The sequence below is a fragment of the Chanos chanos genome, chromosome 9 (genome assembly GCF_902362185.1).
Source record: "Chanos chanos chromosome 9, fChaCha1.1, whole genome shotgun sequence".
NCBI classification, from domain to species: domain Eukaryota; kingdom Metazoa; phylum Chordata; class Actinopteri; order Gonorynchiformes; family Chanidae; genus Chanos; species Chanos chanos.
The window spans coordinates 10887450-10904953 of NC_044503.1; the positions used below are offsets into that span (position 1 = coordinate 10887450).

Below are 17504 nucleotides of genomic sequence, written 5' to 3' on the forward strand. Positions count from 1 at the left end.
ACTTCCTCCCCTCCGTATCTCTCACTCTGAAAACAATAGTCTCAAATGGCTCATTAGATCAGAGCAATATGGCAGTACATTAGTGGTTATAAAGTTGCTCTCATCTATTCATTAACAGAACCATTTAAAAGCCAGGATCTTAATAAAACAGTTACATACACTGCAAAGGTATAGATGATGTTCATGTTCATGTCCTTCGATGAATCTGTTGCTAACAGCAGTAGATCCCATTTACCAAGTAGTACATACACAGTAACATTTGATTTTGCTTATATAAAAATGATCAGTGGTCCATGCACCCATGTCCCATTCGTTTATGGCATGTGTTCATATCTCTGCTGGGCACATTATTGTCTTCATATTTATTTTATAGTACAGTATGATTGCTCATTTAGAGTGATCCCTTTTTATTAAGTTTGTAGTTAGGAAAAACCTCACAGTTAATTAGCTTTATGTACAATGGAAGGAAGTTCTCCCTCACTCAGTTAGGTCTACTCTGTCAAAAGTGACTGGTGCAAATGAAAACACCCACTCACGGTTCTGTCTCGGGCCATGATGGAGGGCCGCTCTGTCTGGGTGTTCCTGACAGGGTCCAGGGTTCAGAAAATCTATGTTCACACGTTTCAGAGACAGGCAAGGGAATAACTCAGTTTGAGATATTTTATAAGGTAACACATCTCACATTCAGTTATAACCAAGTAGCCCCTAATTCACAGACTGTCAGTCAATGATAATGTGACATGACAGCAAAGAGAATCTATACCTGCAAGGCCCCACCCACACCTGTCACGGCTATTCTCCTTCGGTTCACTCAGTTCAAACTTCACACAAACACACACACACACACACACACACACACACACACACACACACACACACACACTCACGCACACTTTAAAGACAGTGTTCGACGGGTGTGCTCCCAAATAGCTGGACTGTCTGAGGGAGAGGCAGTGAGATGGAAAAATTTAATCGCATTAAAAGAAAAACCTTCTCCTTTCATTTGGAAATTCCAGAGAATTTTCCCCCCTTTCTCTGTGCTCTGTGCCATAGCCACTGCTTCAGGAGACATCCCCCCCAACACACACACACACACACATGCACACACACACACACACACACACACAGGCCTCCCTGAAGAGAGGATTCAGGATCTGCCTCCTCTCTTCCCTCCCTCCCTCCCTCCCTCCCTCCTCGTCCTGCTCCTCTGATTCCATTCCTTCTCTTTTTAGAGAACGGACAGATCAAAGACACCATCCCTCCCTCCTCCGCCTCCTCCCTGCCGGTGTCCAGACGGTATTGTCCCCTTCACTCTGTCACTTGCTCTTTGTGGAACTCTTTCCGGTTTCATGCCACGTCCAACCGCCCCCATTGTCATCTGGTTCCAAAAACCCCTGCCAACCCCTCCAGAACCTCCCTCACCCAACCCCGAAAAAAAAAAACCACACACACACACAAAAAAACGTGACCCTCCTCCCCTTCTCCACCACAGGGACAAACCACCTGAGGAGCGAGGGGGATTAGTGGAGTGGTTCGAAGCTGAGCCGGTGGGGATGCCAAGGACTCTAATTTTACTGTTATTTAGGTGTTACAGAGAAAGCTCGGGGGTCGCTGAAAAAATAGGATTAATGATCGTGCAAAAATGTCTGTGAGAGTAGCGCTGACATGTTTTTACGAGAACAGTAAAAGGAAAAATGAAAATAGGTGGAGCCTAAGCCAAGTGGTGCTCTGAGATCAGTTTGACTGGCCTCCTAACAGCTGTCAATCTTGTGGAAGATTACAAGCAAACAAACAGACATACACGCACACGCACACGCACGCACACGCACGCACACGCACAGGCACACACATATGCACGCACGCATGCACGCATGTACGCCCTCCCTCTCTGTCTCAAACACACACACACACACACACACAGAAACACACAAACAAGCAAAGAGAGACAAAAAACAGACAGTTAACATAATACCCATAAACAACAAACAAAGCACCTACACAATATTGGCCATCATGTTATCAGACCATAATCAAATAAATGTGTGACTCTAAGACATACATTACCACACACACATTCAATGGAAATTTTGAAGTAGACTGCTATTATTAGTATAAGGGCAGTTTATTGACTGTTCATCATTACTGCTGTAATATCCCACATGACCACAGGAGGGCGCTACTGTATTTTATATGATCATCTGTGGCAAAAAAAGATATTGGTTCATGGACATACTGCAGCCTCTTAAAACTCTCCTCTCTTCTCTTCTCTTCTCAAATCAAAGAGTTGATGTGATAGTTGGCTATGGATATATATGGCTATGATAGTTGGTTATTAGATATGACCAATAATCATCTTTGGTCTTTAGGTGATTTACAAATTGCAGACACCCTCTTCCTTGTGGCACGTATGTATTCCAGAGCACATACACAACCTCACACACACACACACACACACACACACACACACACACACACACACACACACACACACAATTCATTTCAAACACTGTCGTTTAAACTAAAAAAGGAATCTTTTATCTGAAGTAATCAGCTTGGGAACAATGCCACGTTGTCAAAACACCACTTTTTACCACAGTGCGTATCACACAATAGACATTATGAAGTCACGTTTAAGCTACAAAGGTCACGACAGGTCATCAAACAGACACGCCGTCTGTCTGTCCTACTTATCACATTGAATGTTCTAACCTACATGTCAGTAAAGAGAGAGAGAGAGAGAGAGAGCATATTTACAGAATTTTCATTTTGTCAATGAAGAAAAATATTCAACCTGAGTATAAGAGGGGAGAACAATGAGGGGCGTCAATGGTAAACAAAATGTTTACATAACGCATGTGGGTTTTCCGCAGATTTTAAACAATTGCATAATCACATTTATCTTCATCACACAAACCAAACAGCTTATCTTGTCTTTGTCATTCTGGGACATTCTGAGGACGTGTCTGATCTGACCACAGAGCCACAAAAAAAACCGCACATCTACTCAGCCCGCATCCACACAAATCACCACGCTTTATCATCCAGCCCCCCCCCCCCCCTCCCTACCCCCACATCCTCCCCAACACACACACACACACACACACACACACACACACACACGCACACACACACACACACCCCTCCCTGTTGCAACAGCAACCCCACTCCACCTTCTTAACCACCATCCGCCGTCTGGGACGCTCATCTGAGCCGTTTCCACGGTGACGAGGACCCGGAGAGCAGGTATCACCTCAGATACCTCTTTCAGATAATCTCAACTCCGTCTGCACCAGAAAGCCCACACACAAGTAACACATACATGAAAACCGACACACATGAATTGAAAATGCACACTGATGCAAGTGCATACCTTATGCAATGCATATGTGCACAGGACACAAAACAATTATACAAAACACTCACCTCAGTCAAAATGACAAACACTGGAAGCACCTAGCACACAAATCTCTCTCTCTCTCTCTCTCTCTCTCTCACACACACACACAGACACACAGGTGCACAAGTCCAAAAACAAATCAGAGATCTATAAAGATATCAAGTTTAAAGACGCAATCTCTGATACACAACAGTGTGAAATAGACAGACACGTTTAACGACGTGTCTCAAATGTCTGACTTCATCAAACAAAACAGGACGTGAGGGAGATTCTCAGAGGTTGAGGTGACACAATATTAATGCAGTGTAGGTCATCTCAAGTGCCATGACGTCTATGGTGATGATTTGGTAATCCAGCTACGAGCGTGTAAATCAGTTTAAATATTCACCACACTGCAGAGATACACAAGTGATTTTGAGTACTAGATTGATAATCCACTAAGATTTATAAGCACGAAAATCCCCACTTCTTAGTCATGGGACAATGAATACAGATGACGTGCATTACTTGACAGTGACAGAGAGAATCGATGCATCAGGTTATTTATGACTGGTTCAGAAATGCATTGAGTGATGGGGATGCTATTACTGGGTGTAATATCGTTAGTGAGCAATTCTGATAAAGGTGACATCATACAAATATATGTTTGCATCCGTTTTTGTTTTTTTTTTTGTATGTAATATGGTCGCGGTGATATAGCAACAGCACAATAAATCTTTTAATGAAATGAAACTGAGATTATGGAGTAAATGAACCGAGAGAGAGAGAGACTGGAAAACAGATACAGATACAAGGATAAAGACTGTCAAACAGAAAGGGTGGCAGCAGGAAGAGGAAAAGAGAAGACTGCATAAAAGAAATACATAATATTTGGAAAAAAAAAAAAAAAAAGATGACCGCCCAGAAGAATTTGGAACAGTAAGAGATCAAGGCAGGAAGAAAGATGACCAGAAGTAACAATAGGTAAAGAGAGAAATGGAGATGAAAGAGTTCGAAAAATGAAAGGCAAAGTAGATTACAACTGTATCTACATACATGGTATATTTGACAAATAAAAGGCAAGGAGGGGGAGAGAGAGAGAGAGGGAGAGAGAGAGGGAGAGAGAGAGAGAGAGAGAGGTGTGTGAAGTGTGCCCCACAAGCGTTTTGGCGGTGTGCTGGATTAGGAGATTACGGTCAGGCTGGTCATGTGAGCTTTGTGGTCTGTGATGACCCTACTTACAGTCAGATTACCCTGGTGAAGGTGAGGCAACCTTACCAAGCCGCTCTCCTCCCTCTCCAACCTCCATCCTTTCCGGACGTCTCTCTCGCCTCTCTCCCCTCATGTTCGGACGAGAGCACCCTCTGTTAGTTGCCTGGACTGAGCCCGACCAAAACTCCTGGTCCAGCCTCCAACCTGAGTCCCACTCCACACAGCCTCTTCAAACCGTTCTTCATCCGGGGGACTCTTGACATCCATCGTCCTCATCCTCACCCCTGATACAAATACCAACCTGGACCCCCTGCCCTCCTTTCCCAGTCTGGTCACACTAATGCGGAGGTGAGTCCAAACATCCCTCGGTCTTCACTTCAAACCTTTTTAGACCTTCCCTCCCCAGCTGAACCTGTAAATGATCTGCCCTGTAGTTCTGTCACACGTGAAGTCAGACTTTCTGAACGTTGTGAATTCCAATAGTTTAAACAACGTAAATCAGTTACATGGGCGCGCCAATGACCTGACTGCATGATCGTCAAAAGTGGTATCTGAACAATAAGAAAGCAAACTCACTCGTCTTATTTTTGAAAATGTGCTGCTTCGAGGTATTGCAAAAAAAAAAAAAAAAAAAGACACAGAGAGAGGGACAGAGATAACCTCTTTCATTGAGACGGAGGTGATACACGTTTAAATTAAATTCAGATTTACTTGTCCTTAATTCGACGTGAAGTTAACATAAACTATGACGGACGTGACATCCATGCAGAACTATTATTAAAGATATTAATAAAACAAAACACAGGTCTCCACTCTTTTCCTACATGCGCTAGTTTCAGTTACAGAGAAAACAACTCAAGCTCGCTGTGACATGCGAGGGTACTGCAGCCAAGTTTAAATTAGGGTTTGAAGGGAAGCACCTATTCAGAGATTATTTTAAGCGCTTATAAATTAAATCAACCCATTAAAGACTTTTCCTGGAAAGAAAGTTATTTAGACCAATTAAAAGGCATTGTCAGTATTAAAAGTCACATCATTTGGTATAAAGAACTTGATCCTCTCACAAATGCCAAATGACTGTCTAGCGCAGCCGCTTTTAAAAATCAACAGTAAACAACCTTGAGGCAAAGCATATGTGTGTTTATACCCTCTCAACCTCCCTTAAAGATAGCAAAAACACTGAAAAGATTTAGGTAAGCGTCAGCTACGTAAACGTACTTCGTAGTAAAACTGTGTCTAACATTCACAGTCGTTTGTTCAACTTCCCATGCTTAGACTGACCCTGCGAGACACTCAAGTCAAGGGACGTAGACTGGGAGAAAAAAGAAAGGAAAAGCAAAACAAAACAAAGCAAAACAAACAAACAAACAAACAAAAAAAGCAAGGAAATGGTAAAGGATGCGTTAGTTTGTGTACATCGCGCTGACGCCCTCTACCGTTTCTTTGTAGAAACTGGAGAGCGCAAATGGTAATGGTGATTAACAATGAGCGTAGGCAGCACTAATTAATCCTGTTATCTTCTATTGACCCTTTAAAGCAGCAGCTTCCTTGTCTGTAGTATTCAGTACTCTTCATATTGTTGGCGCGCACCTACTCGAAATACATCGTGGCAATTCTGTTTAAGAGCGTAGTTTCAAACTGGGAAAAGATTGTACAGTGGCTGTCACAAAACGGAAGAGGCCGGGTGACAACAATGAGTACTTTATGATGGAATAAATATTGTTGAGAGACATTCCTTTTTTTTTTTTAAACAAAACAAAACAACAAATAACAAATAAAAAACCCATAAACTCTCCATCTCTCTTTCTCTCTCTCTGTCTCTCTCTCTTTCTCACTTTCTCTCATCCACTCATTCTGTCAGACAAAAGTGGTTAATGAGTGGGGCAGTCGTACAGTGAGAGCCCCAGGCAACTTCATGGCGAGTAGGGATCACGTTTTGGGGAGGGACAGAGTTCTCCTTCCTTTGGTACTCGCCATGGTGGTCTTCCCCTCTGCCTGTCTGTGTGGCCCCGCTCGTGCACCCCTCCTTCCTGGAAAACCCTTCCTGGTCCTGTGGGGTGTTCCTGACAAGGGGTGTATTGGTCGCCCAGACCCCACAGCATTTGGAATGGAGTGGGAGGGCAGGGTGGCCGTATTTTACGAGGACACGCTGGGACTGTATCCCTATTTCACAGCCCAAGATCAGCCCATCAACGGAGGTCTTCCCCAACACACAAGCCTTGACCTCCACCTCCAGAGGGTGGAGAGGGACCTCGTCTCAGCATTACCCCAGGCAGGAGCTCCAGGGTTGGGAGTATTGAGGTGGGAAGAATGGGCCCCCCAGTGGAGCAGGAACAGAGGGAAACAGTTAAAGTACTTGGCGGATTCTCGAGCTCTCCTGAGGGCATTTTTCCCAGACTGGAGCCCTGAAGAGTTGGAAAAATGGGCTCAGGTTAGTGTATTCCACACCGTGGACGCTAACCATTTCACGCCATATGTATTAAATAAAACACATTTCGTAAAATACGTAAAGTACATTTCACTCAAAATGCTGATGCTACAATCACTGTCGATTTTTATTACTGATATTTTTCTTTTTGTCAGGTGGACTTTGAGGCAGCTGCACAGTCCATTCTCATGGAAACTCTGAAGGAGGTCATGAGGCTCCGCCCAAAGAGGTTATGGGGTGTGGCTCCATACCCAGATTGCTATAATTCGGGTCCTGGCCAGCAGCTGGCAAATTACACGGGGCGGTGCCCAGCTGCAGAGATGGCCCTTAATGATGAACTAATGTGGCTATGGAAACGGAGTTCTGCCCTGTATCCAGTCATCTCTCTCCAAAAACTCCCAGAAGGTACAAAAGGAGCGTGGCTTTATGCATCCAATCAGATTCGAGAGTCTCTGAGATTGGCGGCACTGGCGGGAACAGCCTACGACCTCCCAGTTTTTCCACTAGTCAAAACTACATACAGCTCCACCAGTGCCTTCCTCTCTGAGGTAATGTTGTGATGCGTACGCGGGGCCTCTCGTGACCTCAGCATTTTAGAACGTTTTAGAAAATGTGTTTATTTGAGAAGCTTTTGGTATAAACTGTAATTACGAATGAGCATAACGAGGTGGGCTTGACTGATTAACGAGTGTTTAGTCACTGTGGCTCTGTAATAATGCGTCTGTGTGTGTTTCTCAGGCTGATCTGGTAAACACAGTGGGAGAGAGTGCTGCTATGGGGGCGGCTGGAGTCATTATCTGGGAAAGATCCTTCTCTGCAAAAACACAGGTATCGACTGACCTGTCAGTCCCTCCTCCGCTCTCTGTCCGTTTATTCAGCTCCTGTCTCCATATATCTGTCCGTCCCCCCACCTAAATCCCACATTTCACTTTAAAATATTCATCATTGATTTGTTCTTTCTTTGTATAGAACTGTTGTTCGCAAACGTGAATATATTGGCCCGTCTGTTTTTCCGCTAGAGATCTTGCTCTGAGCTTGCGGCGTACGTGCGAGAGGTTCTCGGCCCGTATGCCGTTAACGTAACCACGGCAACGCGTCTCTGCGGCGTCTCGCTGTGTCAGGGGCGTGGTCGCTGCGTACGGAAGAAGCCAGAGGACCCCACCTACCTGCACCTTCCCTCCGCCCACTTCAAGCTGCTGCCCGAGGGGGCGGACGGCCTGCGGGCGGCCGGGGAACTCGCACCCGCCAATATCGATGCCTGGAGGCGGGACTTCCGGTGCCAGTGGTTCGAAGCATTGGAGGGCGCGGTTGCCGATCAAGAGTCGGGCGGGGCAGAGGCTGTGGGCGCGAGGCAGCCGCCAACGCTGAAACCACCCTCTGTGGTCAGCCAGAGTGAGGTCACGGTTACCACGACGACTGGCGGACAGCAAATAACGGACAGCGGCTGCCCAGCCCACGCTGTATCCGTCATTCTCTTCTCTGCACTTCTTCTGATCAGTCTCTCAGACTTTCAGGGCTGAGCTGCTGAAACCCACGGGCAGTGCATGGAGGACTGTTTGTTTGGCTATGCTAGGCCTTCCTGCCACACTGTAAAACAGGCACTGTCCCAGTAGTCTGCGAAATGCATACTATTGCACATAAAAGACCCTCAAAATATTTCTTAATGTTTAAAAAAACACATTTTTTTCCTAATCTGACTCGAATGAAATCATCTGCACACAGATTTGTATTTTTCTTTGGTTGGTGTTCGATTTCAAAATGGCTTGGAATCTAATCACTGTTCATTTTACCAGACCTGTTAATGGCAGGAAAAAGGGAAAGATTTACACGCACGTACCTACACACACACACACACACACACACACACACACTTACTTTTTACCATATGAACCAAATCTATGCTGTTCCCATCCAATACAGTTTCTCTGTCTCACGGGCATTTTACCACTGTTTGTTCTGGTCCTGTTCAGATTCATCAGCTAAACATAAGACAAACAGTAGAAATAAACAGAGCTGTCAATCAACTGAACAGCACATCATTATCTGACAGACAGTACTAACGATGGTATCAAATCCTGCATTTCAGTGTGTTTCTATCTTACGAGAGGTTTTATGTAACCTGCTTTGACGTGCTTATGGAGAGGGATTTTTTCTCTAAACAAACACACACACACACACGTACGCACGTAATCAGAAAACATACATAATCAGCGAAGGTACACCTGCAACCCACAAACACACACGCACACACATCTCCCCCCACACGTACGCAGTGGGAGGCCGCAATGTGAAACTTGTGTCTGCACGATGATGGGATGAAGATAGAGCTGTATCAGGAAGGCAGCTGAATGTGGACGAGCAGGTTCGCTGAACCTTCTCCTCCATCCTGAGTAAATCTGTTCAAACTTTTGTCTAATCTCATGTTTAGTCTTCTCTTTTATCTCTGTGTTCTTACTGAAATGAAACCCTCAAAGTTTACAATAAATCTCTCATTCTCAGTGCTCAACTGTGGAGTAAACAGTAAACAGTTAACTCTCTAGACAACAGTCAGAGAGCCATTCTTTTTCTGAATGGCGAGGGTGTGTGTTACGATATTGAACGGCTTGTAAACTACAGTTGATGGTGAAGTTTTGTTTACCGCCTTTAAAAAGGAAGTTTCGCCCGCTTTCATTTCAACGGCGAGAACGTGACGAAATTCAGCGCGTTAAGCACGAAGTACATCTCGAATAATCTGTTTTGTTCAGGCAAATCATGCCTTAGAAAGCCAAATCGGGACACCTTCAAGTCCAATTAATAAGCTTACTGCCGTCAGAAAGAGATGTACTGGTCGTCAACTGTCTCAGCTCCAAACCATTCGCTGTAATCAAATGTCCTAACATGCTCGAAAACCAATGCTCCAAAAGACTAATCGCTGAGATTTATTCCGTGTACAGTTGGTGCTAGTTCCATTGCGATGCTTACATGGCAACCCGCCAATGCAACGGCATTAGACATGTGAACTTATCTCTCCTTCACCTCCTCTTCTATGTGAGAAAGCGCCGGGTCACACAAAGGGTTTCCTCTGCCCAGTGCCGTCTCACAGAAGGTACAGCCTAAAAACAAGGGCAGCTGTGTTATCTAGTTATGCTGTAATAAGCTATTTTACCGGGGATGAGGAATCAGCTGAGATTGAATAGCTTTATTATATATATATATATATATATATATATATATATATGCAGCTTTCATTGGGGCTGAGTCAAAGAGAGGAATAATGAAAAAGGCGGAACGCTCCCTTTGGAAATGCCATCCCCTGCGAGTCTGTCATTCACCAGCCAATATGATTATCTCCAGACACCAGGAGAGCATTACCAGCAGAAAGGTCACTGCCGAGTTCCCAATAACAAAGGCTGTGAAACCGGGTTGCCAGTTTTAACTCGAAGAAATGACGGCTCAATACCGTCCCATGATATTTAGCACCGTCGTTTAAAAGTGCGAGCAAACCAAGGCCACGTCGACCGGAATCAAACTTTCGTCGTAGTTCTAATAAATTTATTGTGTTATATCTCATTCATTAAAATATACACACACATGAGGAAGGCTAACTCAGGGTTTTAGTCATGAAAACAGACAGGATGCACAGAGGTGTCTCAGACTGGAGACTGGTACAGTAAGAGCAGAAAGAAATGACCGTTTCACTCATCTCTTCTACCATTCCAAAACCCCACCCTTCTCTCTGTCTCATCTGGCAATCAAACCTCTCCTCTCACTAACATTTTCAAGGTGAATTTCCACTGCTGAACAACAAAACTCTTATAGCTCCTTGGTTACAATTGTACAGTGGACAGTGTGGAAACATATTGTGAACAAAACAGGGATGCACAGCATCCAACTTGCAATAACACAGATTGTAGCAAAGTATCATTGTGGGGGCAGCAATCCAGGGGACCAAACATTTCCATAGTAAATGGCTTCTGGTTAGTTTGATTCCAGAAAGACAGATGTTGACACGACAGACACCCCCCCCCCCCCCCCCCACCCATCAATCTCCCATTGAACAACTAAAGAGTACATCACCAATGTAGTTGGAAAGAGCGCCCCCTAAAGGTACAGAGCACTGGACGGCGTGACCCAACAGAGAGCGTTTTTTTTTTGTACATTGTCATCATTCCAGTGGGGAGTGGTCACAGCAGGACAGGGCACAGAGTAAATCTCTTCAAAGGGGAGTTGCTAAAGGCAGGCTGTTTCTAATGGGCTGAGCATTTCCGAGAGACATGATTCAATAGCAAATTCACTTAGCTGCATGATTATTAGCAAAGTGTCTGCAGAGGGCGGAGTCTAATCACAGAGCATCCACAGAGGGGGGGGCGTGGCTTAACCCATTCAGCAACTCCAGGCGGCGCGGTCTCCCCACAGAGCGTCAGTAAAGGATGTGGCTTTTTTTTTTCCAGGACACCTCCAGGGAGGGCGGAGTTACTTGCACAGCGTTTCCAGGGCGTCGAGGGTGCGTTTGATCTCTCTGATCTGGGCGGCTAGGGAGTGAATAGGCTGCATGGAACGATCCAGCTCCTCACAGCGCGCCATCAGCGTGTACATTCCCTGAACACGCAAAAATGCCAATATAAACCTTCACTGTTTACAACAGACTGCTGTTTATATATTACCTACAAATTCACACATTACATTAACACAACAGACTTACAATTAGCAAACAAGCAGAGACCACCAAATAGTCCCAGTGAATATAGAGTGAAAGTCGACAAAGAAAACAAGCGAAGACCAAAAAAAAACAACAACTTACCTTTATACTCATGTCCACTGACTCCCCCAAACTGTCCACTGAGTCTCTGTATGTCTGAATATAGCCCACACTCAGAGCTGTCATCTACAGAGAGGAAGAAAAAGGAAAATACAATGAAGACAGTCCAGAGTGTTTATGTAACTGAGGCACCAGATCAACCAGCTAAACCAGCCAGTTAAAGGCAAATCACACAGAGATGTACGTTCAGGAGTTTGGTGTGACTCACGTTCTGGATGGTTCCGTTGAGGCTGCGCATCATCATCTCCACGCTCTGGGCCACGTCCTGTGTGTGTTTCTGCAGGTCCAGCAGAACTGACGGATCGATTGGAGGGATATCAGCCGGACGGCGTAAAAAAGACCCTCTGCCACGAACCACCGGTCCTGAGCAATCAGCTACAGAGATCCATATTCATATTTATATACACCTGTGTTATCAGGGTGACCATACTAATCCATTCATCGACTAATTAAATCAGGCATTTCTCTTTTTAAGATTACAGCACAGACACACACACACACACACGCATGCACACACACGCACGCACACACACACACACACACACACACAAACTATCTGCCCATGCGAACATGCTCATCCACACATACTCACAGTCGCAGTCCAGGCTTGGCCGCGAGCTCATTTTGATCTTCTGCTCCAGGTTTTTCGTGATGAAGTGCGTCAGGTCTCCGTCATGGCTGACTGTGCCCTCCAGCTCCAGGGCGCTGGATATGGTGGCCCTGCGGCCCTCCGCCTGCCCTCCCCTGGCCCCGCCCCGCTGGTGCCCGCCGCACGCTCCGCTGATCTCGTCCAGGCTCTTGCTGTCCTGCATGCCCCGAACCACGCGCTCTCTCTCCGGCATGCCGCGAACGCGCACCTCCGCCATGACGTGAGCCGGGCACTGAGACTCGTCAGGATCGGGAAGGACAGAGGCGGGGTCCGACGCAGGGGGAGGGGCCGGTACCAGAGGAGGAGCTGATTCAGGGGGAGTGGTTGATACGGTGGGTGAGACTGAAACTGCTGAGGCGACTGGGCCCTCTGATGAAGGGTTTCCAGTTAGCTGAGGGAAAGATTATATAAAAGATTATAAGATAATCGATTATTAAAACATGTAGAAATGACATGAGCGTGTGACACCACCCCCTCCCGCCAAACCCACAAGTTCACCGATCCTTGATCTATAATAACTAAGCGATACATATACACCCACAAAAAAGTTCAAGATGACACAGAATCGAGATCGTACCTCAGATGGGACTTCGGAAATTCTCTGTTGGTTCTCTTCTACTTCATTCACATCCTTCTCTTTTTCTTCCTTACTCTCTTTATTCAGTCCATCCTGCAATGGCAAAGAGCTGGGTTCTGAGTGTGCCGTTTTCTGCTTTGGCGTGTCTGAGACCTGTGTGTCAACGTGTGACCTGTTTTTGGGTGAAGAATCCGTGCGAAGTGTGTTTTGGAGCATTGCTTCGTTTATTTTTAAGTTTTCAGGGTGAAGCGTATGCGTGGGCAAAGCGCCTTCATCGGGTGCATGTGTGTTGAGTGTATTTCTGTCTGGGTGGAGTGTTGAATGTGTGTGCTCTGTTTCTCTGTACTCTGAATTCTGGTTGGGTACAGAGTTGTGTGATGGGTGAGTCTCTGAGATGTCAGGTAATCCTTCATGAGGCTCTCGATCAGAAAATAGCACCCCGCCCCCATTCTTTAGCACTTGTGGGGCAGATCCATGAGATGTTGACCAATGGCAGGCCTCAGGAGATTCAGATGTGTCCACCCCATTCGTTTCCTCTTGCACACCGGAACCAATCACAGGGGAGTGACTCATACCTCCACCTGCTGAGGAAAGAAAAACAACAACTCTTGTCAGCTTCATCACCATCATGATCCACACCACTCGTCCTCAATTCTAATATTGTCACACAGAGCAATATCATTTCTTGTCACGTCACATCCAAAAATCAGTCATTCATATCAGTTTCATTGCTTCTGTCACCACCATCTTAATTTTCTAACATCATCATGATTTTTTTTTGTCAATTTTCAATCATGATCCAGCTTATTACTCGTATGGACAGCATACAAAGATGTAACTTCGCCTACACACTTGAAATGTAGCCATGGCTGCTAGAATTAATAAGGTTTTCTTGGTGGTTTGAAGCTGCTACTACGCTGCACTTGGTGAGCGAATAACATAGACAGCTCTATTTTTTACACTTTTACGTTATTGCAAAAAAGGAAGCTTTTATTTTTGCACTAACGTCTTGTGACAAACGGTACTTTTCAGGAACTGAAAACATATGACGACATAGTTGTCACTTTGTAATCAGTTAGCAGCATCGTGGCTAAACAGCTAACTATAACAGCGTTAACTTATATTAGCTATGCTGACTTACTCTAACTGGACACAAGTACGGTTTACGGCCTTGGTGAAGCTAGACAAAACGCGATGAGATAACCCTACCATCCGCAAGGTACTTTAAGATCAATCAACACACAGCTAAACACCCTGATGGGAGGCTAACGTTAACTACTTGAGGAGTGTTAGCAAAATGGACAGGCCTCGGGATGTTGAGTTATTATCGCATAATATGTCTAAATCAGAGTTCTGTCAGTATAGTTCGGTTCTAAATTGAACAGCGGAATTAATTTACGGCAGGCAAAATGCAAGGTGAAGTGCAAACGCTGTACTTAGACTCGGCAACAAAAATAAACAATTACCTCCGTAGTTCCTTTCCAAAGATGAAGGTTGCCAGGAAACTCAGTCCGCGCTATTCGACTTCCCAACTAAACCCCCAGTTGGTGAAATCATAGTTCCGCCGGTTCAGCTCAGATGAATAGTGGATATTTTTGACCTATCCGTTTCGAGGTGAGAAGAAAAGCATTTTTAGAAACTACAGACACGTCTCAGAAAAGCCTCCATTTTCACGAACATTTACATAATTTTATACTAGCATTTTATGTAATAAGAAATCGTTAAACAGCATCTATATTGTAAAATAATGTAAACCAAAAAATAAAGTAATACAACGGATCAAATTTCACCTTTGTTTTGTTGAAATTGTCTAAAAATTAATGTACTTCACATTACAGAAAATCACATCAATAGCAAAATAAAAGCCAAAAATATACCTCAAACTACAGACTGGAGAGACAATCGTATTACTTTTTCTTTCTTTCTTTCTTTTTTTTTTTAATGGAAATGAAATTACCTAAACTATCATTTGTGGCAAAATTACATTTTGGTCATTACTTGATCCAAAAGACATTTGAGCAAGGTTTTTTTTTTAAAAAAAGGAGTTTGTTGTTATGCCCTCAAAGTTAAGCTTTTATGATCTCACCAGAGGGGGCGACATTTTACGTCCACTTGAGAGGACGTCTTTAAAGTCTACCACAAGTGTATTGACAACTCCCTTTGGCGCATGTGCTTTTATTGGCAACCAGCTGGCACTGCAGGGGTTTCTTTGAAAGGGGATTGTGCCCACATTAAGAGCCCTTTTGCTTATTTGTGGTTAATTTGTGGTCAGTGACCTCATCACTAAACCATATATTATATGTGATCCCTTGATTTTTGAAGTGAAAGAACGACCCTGTTATTATCCATCTCTCCTAAACATTGATATCTTCAGTGACTTTGCCATCCAATCACAGCTGAGCCACACCCCTCATTCACACACATCCTCTGCATTTCACCCATCTTATACACCAGGGAGCAAGAAATGAGTGCACACATACACACTAGGAGCCACAGGTATCCAGGTCTTCTTGTCAGTGCCTCGGTCGAGGTCACTGCTTGGTCAAGGTCACTGACAGGAGTATTAATCCTAGCACACATCTTTGATGGTGGGAGGAAACCATAACACCCAGAGGAAACCCATGTAAACACGGGGAGAACATGCAACACCGGACCAGGGACGGCCGGGATTTGAACCCAAGGCCTTCTTGTTGTGAGGCAACAGTGGTAAGCACTGAGTCACCGTGAAGTCCACGCATGCACAAATACACATGCACAGACACACACATGCATGCATGCACGCGCACACACACACACACACACACACACACACACACACACACACACACAGTAATTTGTAGGATTTAGCACTGAGGGGCTTCTATGTCTTTAAAACCTTAATGCTACAGTCACACAGTGTTCCCGTGTCTACAGTAATGCCTACTGCCCTCACAGAGACACACTTGTGTTTAATTTTGCCCGTATCTATTTCGACTGACAGCAGTATCCAAACAGCGCTCACACTGCATCATCACAGGGTTTTTCCACAGACCTTGAGCCTGATGAGAGGGGCTTTTACAGGGCTCTGTAAATTACATCGCCACCGCTGGAAGCTTTTATGTGGATGAGATATCAGAACATGTGAGAGGAGAGTGGAAGAGAGAGAGAGAGAGAGAGAGAGAGAGAGAGAGACTGTGTGTTTTTGCATAACAGAAAAATATCATGAGACTTGTTCTGGATTTCCTTCCCTTTAAGGGGAGAAAACTAGCTGAGAGCATTTTATTTCATTGTTAGCAGAGAAATTCCCATATTAGAATAATATGCAGTACACATGCACTATGGGGGTATAAATTAAACACAAAGAAAAAGTATTGAATCGATGTTGACAGAATGAGCACATTCTTATGGGAAAATACAAACATGAATCCTTTTAATTAATGAGAGTTTTTTCTTTTATGAGTACACACATCCATTTTTCTATTCCAATGATTTTCCCAGCATTCTCTGTAATGTCCACACACATACACGCGTGCACACACGCACACACACACACACACACACACACACACACACACACACACACTCACACATACACACACACACACACTCCTTGCTTTGAGTGCTCCCTCTCTTATGTGGCAAGGGCCTGACCACATTTTAATCTGACCCTGCTCGCAATGCTTTGACACAGCCACAGAACTTTGAAAGCCATAAAAAGCTCTCTCTTTTTCTGACAGAACGAGAGTCCAGAACGTCTTGGCGGATGTGTTTGAGTGCGTCGGCTCGCCTCATTTTTCTGAAGCTATCAAAAGACGCTTTATGGGTCATCCAAATGCCATAGACCAGCAGAGTGTTACAGATTTGGGTAGACCAAACTCAGATGTATTCAATTTGAATGTTTCCACATGGACAGCCATTAACTACACGCTCAAGATCCCGAAACATTAAATTAGATTCTTGAGTTGTGCCCTAGAAGAAAACGAGATGTTATGGTAGGGAACCACGGATTCAGACTGTTAAATGAAAAGTGAGTAATTAGGTTTGTCAAAGCCGAAGAGAAGAGTTCACGTCAACATGTACAAAACAGTCAATGTACAATGTATTACATCAAAGTATGTGTTGCAAAATGTTAAAAACACATTACAACAAAGTTCTTTACCTATATATATTGAATGAGAAGTTTTCAAAGAAACAAAATAAATATGAAAAGATAAATAGGAAAAAAAAAATAGCTTTCAGAACACATTTAGGCGCATAACAAATACATTATAGAAAAAAAAAAGAACTTCAAAAGTGCTTCTTGAATTCGGCCTACATACATTAATTTGAGATTCTCACAAGATTTGTGATTCTCGTCCAGTTTTAAGAACAGTCCTCACATTTTGACCAATCAATGTTCTTCCAGGCAGTCAGGGAGTGGTCTCCTTTGGACCCTCCCTCATACATCAAAGTCTGTCCCCTTTCCCTCTCAGGCTACAGTTACAC

At 44.3% G+C, this 17504-nt stretch overlaps 2 protein-coding genes across 2 annotated transcripts; one reads left to right on the forward strand and one right to left on the reverse strand.

Moving 5' to 3' along the window:
* Positions 1 to 6563: 6563 nt before the first annotated feature.
* On the forward strand, positions 6564 to 8536 carry LOC115821346 (hyaluronidase-2). Its single transcript, XM_030785172.1, has 4 exons — positions 6564 to 7019; positions 7172 to 7564; positions 7755 to 7844; positions 8036 to 8536. The coding sequence occupies exons 1-4, from the start codon at positions 6564 to 6566 to the stop codon at positions 8534 to 8536; spliced, it is 1440 nt and encodes a 479-aa protein (XP_030641032.1).
* Positions 8537 to 11080: 2544 nt separating this feature from the next.
* Positions 11081 to 14534, reverse strand: borcs6 (BLOC-1 related complex subunit 6). Its single transcript, XM_030784849.1, has 6 exons — positions 14507 to 14534; positions 13041 to 13624; positions 12407 to 12854; positions 12023 to 12189; positions 11797 to 11880; positions 11081 to 11594 (listed from the first exon to the last, which is right to left on the reverse strand). The coding sequence occupies exons 2-6, from the start codon at positions 13611 to 13613 to the stop codon at positions 11469 to 11471; spliced, it is 1398 nt and encodes a 465-aa protein (XP_030640709.1). The 5' UTR covers positions 13614 to 13624; positions 14507 to 14534; the 3' UTR covers positions 11081 to 11468.
* Positions 14535 to 17504: the final 2970 nt, after the last annotated feature.